We start from the raw sequence: 6235 nt of genomic DNA on the forward strand, positions 1-6235 counted from the left end.
TCTTTTTGATTAAAACTTTCCTATTACTCAACACCGCAGTAAAGCTGGTTTGCATATTTTTTATTTTATTTATGACATGTGCTTTAACACAATTATGTTTTAGCAAGCCTTAATGTACCCAATTGATTTTAAATAAACGATTAAAGTTAGTTTTAGCAAGACTTAATGTACCAGATTGATTTTAAATAAACGATTAAAGTTACCCAGATACAATGCATGATCGGTATAAAGTGAGAGTTTTTATGAACCCAATAACATAATAATAACGATAACATCTTGTTAACTATTGTGCATCCTAGGATCTTCCAACTGTTTACGCTGTACGCTTATAGTTCAGTGAATGAATTAATTAGACAAGATCAATAACTAAATATACAACGATAAATGTAAATAGATATTTCCAAAAGAGTAACCGAATAAAAAGCAACAAATTTTGCAAATTTTTTAAAACTGTGTTAAAACCCAGAAAAAAACAATTTGCAGCCGCCCTGCAGTGAGAAACTGTGAGAGAACCAAAGCGAATTCGCCATTAGCGATGCGTCTGCAGTAGCTCTGACGTCATACCTGCGCTGCATTCGCCTTAGGCCCGAAGAGGCAGTCGAAGCGTAGAGAGCCGACAATTGCGTGCGCTAGAGAGAGACAACTAGTGTTGCGTGCGGCGAAGAGCGAGCAGCGAATGAGGAACGAGCAATGAGCGCAGCGCAAAACATTGATCTGAGCAATGGCCGGCAGGATCATGCGTCAGTTGTGTTTCGTCATTGCCGCTGCGCGCACATCTCGCAAATCGCACTCCGCAAGCAGATAACGGTAAAACGAGTACGATCGAAAAGTGTTACAACTATATTTATATACATATATATTATAAGTTATTCATATAATACACGTAGTATTATATGCAAGTGTTGAACTCAAAGCAAAGAAAACAAGACAAAATTGATTATCAAACGATGAGCGCGCGTTCGGTGTCGCCAAAAGTGCTGCTGGACATTAGCTATAAGCCAACGCTGCCCAACATTATGGAGCTGCAGCACAATGTCATCAAGCTCATTCAGGTGGAGCAGCAGGCGTACATTCAATCCCTGGAGCAGCCAAATGGTCACTACATGCCGCATCAGACCCATCAGCAACATCAACAGCAGCAACAGCAGCAGCAACAATATGCTCCATTGCCTTCTTTGGCGCCGAATGCTGCGGATTATGCAGCGTATGGGATCACAGAGCTGGAGGACACAGATTACAATATTCCTAGCAACGAGGTGCTCAGCACCAGCAGCAATCACAGCGCTCAAAGCAGCCTGGAGCTGAACAACAATCAGAATAACTTTGAGCAACAATCGCAGCAGCAGCCACAGCAGCAGCAACAGCAGCAGACGACGGCTGTAACAGGAGTTGTTGCAGTTGCAGCTGCAGCACAAATTCCACATGGCTACATTCTCAATGAGCATGGCAAGCGGGCTCGTAGCAGCAGCGATTACGATTGCCAAACGGATTCACTGACCATGCAACCCGAGCACAAGAAGCTGCTGCAGCAACAACAGCAACAGCAGCAGCATCAACTCTATGTCGACTATTTGCCTACAACTGTGGATGAAGTTGCCGCTGCCCAGACTCAGACACAATCTCAAACGCAGGCAGCCACACACAACTCCTGCGTTTCCCCACATTCTCACTCCCACTCGCATTTCGACTTTGCCGCCGACGAGGACATGCAGGAGCACAAGCCAAACATCTTCAAATACGGCGTGTATCCTCAAGCTATTGCTCAGCAGCAGCAACAACAACAGCAGCAGCAGCAACAGCAACCACAGCAGCAGCAGCTACACTTCCAAAGCAGTTATAGACCAGGGTAAGTTGAAACCTTCAAATATGACAAACTCTGTCAATTCTGTATGAATCTATATTTGTCTATAATTGAAAAGCTTATTCTGAAAGATTTATGCAAAGATTGAATTCAACCACATTTAAAAATTACGAAAAATGTTTAAATGAGATAAACTAGTTCAATCCAAAAAAAAAAAACATTAATAAATGCACATAGGTAGTATATTTATAGCTTCAGCAGCGCAATGAATTAAAAAAAAAACATAATTTTTAAGTATTTAAAATCCTTTTTAAATACGCTCAATTTTATTCGAAAAAAGTCGCTTAACTTGACCATTTATTTTAGATACATCAAAATATATCTTTCTCTTGAAAACATATGGAATGCATCTATATACTTCTATTAGTAAATAGAAAAGGTTTTAAGATATAATTTTAAAGCATCAACATAACTATAAATTCAAGAAACCGAAAATTTTAAATATTTAAGATACTGACATTTTTTTAAAGTCAAAATCAATATTTGGCATGAAATAACAACTAAAGACAATATTACTCAACTTAGCAAACCAACAAAGAAAGTTTATCAAAAGATTTTTAATGCATTTCATAAAAAAACTATAGCAAATAAAAGTTTGTTTGCTTTTTTTATTCTCAAATATACAAAAAATTGAATTAGATGAGCGAACATAAAAATACGAATTAAAAAAATTATAAACAAATAACGAAATTATAAACATGTACAATAATATAAAAAAGTTTAGATGACTTTTAGGCAAAATCGTGGGATGTTTGACTTTTGTTTTTTTCAATACCGTTCTTCTCTAACTCTGAGATAATTTTCTATTTCTGTTGCAGGCAAAACTATGATGCATATGAACCAGCGAACAGCCTGAATGGCAGCGCCTACTCAAGTTCCGATCGGGACGATATGGAATACGCCCGACAAACCGCACTCAGTTCTGTGGGCGGCTATGCCAAGGAGGAGGACATGGAAGGCCTCTCGCCTGCCTGCCTGGGCGATGATAGCAGCCTGTTGGACGCTGTCGATGCATCCGGCAAAGCGTTCCGCAAACCTCGACGTCGCCTGAAACGGAAACCGAGCAAAACCGAGGAGACGGATGAGTTCAGCAATCAGCGGGTAATGGCCAATGTGAGGGAGCGACAACGCACCCAGAGTCTCAACGATGCATTCAAGGCACTACAGCAGATTATACCGACGCTGCCCAGCGACAAGCTGAGCAAAATCCAAACCCTCAAGCTGGCCACAAGGTAAGTTATACTAGCAAACACAATCAAAGTTATCCTTAACTAACTTTATTTTATATTCAGATATATCGACTTCCTCTGCCGCATGCTGAGCTCCAGCGACATTTCGCTGCTCAAAGCTCTGGAGGCACAATCCTCTACAGTTACAACGGGTTACGGCAATGCCAGCACGCTGCTCAGCGCCGCCAATGGAGCTGAGGCCGATCTCAAGTGTCTGCGCAAGGCGAATGGTGCTCCGATCATTCCGCCCGAGAAGCTCAGCTACTTGTTCGGTGTCTGGCGCATGGAAGGCGATGCCCAGCATCAGAAGGCATAAAAGGAGTTGCATTTTTTGTTTGCCATTGGGGCTTCCAGTTACTGAAGAAATCGTACACACAGCGTGAATAATTCCAATGCGAGTGCTAAGCGAGCACGAGCAGATCTTTCCATATCTTATAGATGATTAACCTAAAAATATTATTTAAACACAACAAAAAAAAATGAAGAAAACAGAACACTTAAAAAAAAACGGAGAAAAAAAGTAAAAATAAATATCAATTATTTTAGGTTTAATTATATGTCTAGCGCTAACTAAATTAAATTGTATAAATTAAACGAAGAAATGAATTGAAGAAAAAAAACACAAGATTCGCCATTTTGTTTGGGTCGTTGCGGTTGCCATTGTTGTGGTCGTTGTTGTCGTTGTTGTTGTCGTTGTTGTTCTCATTCCCCCATTAAATTAGGCGCGAAAATGTCGTCGTTGTCTTCGTTGTCGTCGCAGAACTTTCGAGGGGGGTCTGGCCCGACTTTATATGCCACATACAAACATATATATAAGTAGTTAATTCGCATGAATATTTGTGGTGGGATCGACAGAGACGACGACATACTTAGAGCGTAACGTCATGCGGCGATCAAACAGTGTGTATCTCAAAGATACAAAAATGTATCTGCATCTCACTTGTTCATGGGAAGCGCAACAACTGAAACTGAAAAATGCCAACGAAGATGGAAACGGAGCCGAAGTCTACTGGGGAGCTGAGAACACATCCACACATCGCACATCCGGTGATTTATGTGCATTTGTTTAATTCTCTTCTTTCTTTCAGTTTTTGTCATCCTCTCTCTCGCTCTCTTTCGCTCCGCTTTCGGTTGCGACATAAAAATTGTTTACAATGTATTCGGAATAGTATTTATGTTATGTCGCCCAAAAATGCATATTTAAAATGCACATAATTAGCTCAGTCAGTTGATTTAGTCTCCGAAGCGCTTCAAAGGCGCAACAAATATCATTTTTAGTTGCTTGACTTAATTGCTTTTTAAATGACAGCTGGCATGAGTATTTTGAGTTGCATACAAAGTACGCGAATGATCTCTTTACCATATTTGCGAATATATGTAACTACATATATGTACATATACGCATGCAAATAGATCTCCAGCCGTTGACAGGTTGTTGTAGATGCGGAGACTCATAAGTGGGCTAGATCACACCACATGAAAGCAAAAAGATGTTTAGATAAACACATGCATCGTGGAGTATTTGCAAATATGTATTTTGAAACATATGTATTTATGTTTCCCTTTGCTCCCTCTCTGCCTCTCCGTCTTACATTTTGACTTTATCTTCGTCTAAAAATTACTTTTGCAAATAAATAAATTGGAATTATATATTTGAATTCATAAGAAACAAACTTTCTGAACTCAAGAAAGAAATATTGAATTAAGCCCAAGATGATTTAGAATTAAACCAAGAAACAAACATTTTAAAATCAAGACCAACATTCTACAGAAACATAATTATAGATTTTCCTTAAGATTCTTTTCAGCTCTTATTAAAATAAAAAACGTTCACCAATTCGTGTAAACACATTTCCAAAATTTATAAAGCAAAAATTCATTGTTTATTTTACAATTATTTATTAATTTTAATTAACATTATTTATTTATTTTATTTAAGACCAGTAACAAAATATTTTATAGCTTTTAGGTATAAAAGAGAATTGCACTTTACAGAGATTGAAAATTCTTGCTTTGAGACCTCAAAATAGAAAACTAGAGTATAGTCGGTTTTGCGAATCAAAATTAATGTAACAGCTTCAAGTAAAGACCTTCCACGCTATGAAGCATATATATTCTTGATCATCATAGTTAAACAAATTGATTTAACCATGTACAAGTGCCCGACCGTCAAATCAACAATCCAACATGGATGGATTCATTATCCATCATCTATCATCCTTTACATCTTTGATATAGTGTGAATGAGAAAGTACAATTTTAATATGATCTGGATGTGGACAAAAGATTACAAGAAAATTTCTTCTTTTTTAAATGGCAAACTTAAAATGGTGTACTTATCTACTTCAATAAACATAATTCAAGTAAGTTGACTGAAAATTGCAAAAATCCTTGACATTCAACATTAACCAGTTTGTAAGTACAATCTCTATAAAATATGTCTCATTTATATACTACTTTCGAAATGTCATTTTATATTGCAAATATAAATGCAAACCACAAAATTTAAAATATGAAAGTAAGATGTTGAGGAATTAGATTTTCTTAGAATCAAAGAGATTGATCTTTCAATTCTGCAGAACGATCAGGTTGATTCATATTGTTTTGATTATAAGATTTACATCTCTTTAGAGTCATATCGTACACTAACTGAGTAAAAACGAATACAGATATACAATTTAATTTCAATATTTGTATTTGTAAGATCCAAGAACAGTTAGCTTTTTATGTAAAAAATTTGTTTAAGTAAATAACCAACAATTTCAATCAAATTTTATAAGCGAATTTGCTAGGTAAATTTTGTAAATTTTCATTTACAAATATAATTGTTAAGTAATAATAAGAGATCTGTGATAGATATGTACGTAAAATATATGTTTTATTAAATTATAAAATTTCTAATTAAAGCCCTAAAACTATATTTTGTTATTTTAAAATTTATTTTATTTCGTATTTATTTTATACGTATTAATCAGTGAAGTATTTTCAGATTATAAATGAACGGCCAAACATATGTGTTCTCTTTAATATTTCTATTTGCAGATATTTTAATTTTCGAGATTGTAATATTATTAAAAATAATGCAAAATTTCAAATTTAAGAATTATCATTTTAAAATGATCGCTGAAACCGAATGATAATCTAT

At 36.3% G+C, this 6235-nt stretch overlaps 1 protein-coding gene across 2 annotated transcripts; it reads left to right on the forward strand.

Moving 5' to 3' along the window:
• Positions 1-452: 452 nt before the first annotated feature.
• LOC133842381 (protein twist) lies at positions 453-3692 on the forward strand. 2 transcript variants are annotated; one of them, XM_062275448.1, is made up of 4 exons: positions 453-816; positions 888-1846; positions 2680-3093; positions 3154-3692. In XM_062275448.1, exons 1-4 carry the CDS (start codon positions 691-693, stop codon positions 3404-3406), a joined length of 1752 nt encoding a protein of 583 aa, XP_062131432.1. In that variant the 5' UTR covers positions 453-690; the 3' UTR covers positions 3407-3692. The 2 variants fall into 2 exon arrangements, with proteins under 2 accessions (XP_062131432.1, XP_062131433.1); XM_062275449.1 differs by having other exon boundaries at positions 677-807; positions 867-1846; positions 3154-3690.
• Positions 3693-6235: the final 2543 nt, after the last annotated feature.

Source organism: Drosophila sulfurigaster, chromosome 3, assembly GCF_023558435.1.
Source record: "Drosophila sulfurigaster albostrigata strain 15112-1811.04 chromosome 3, ASM2355843v2, whole genome shotgun sequence".
Lineage (NCBI taxonomy): Eukaryota > Metazoa > Arthropoda > Insecta > Diptera > Drosophilidae > Drosophila > Drosophila sulfurigaster.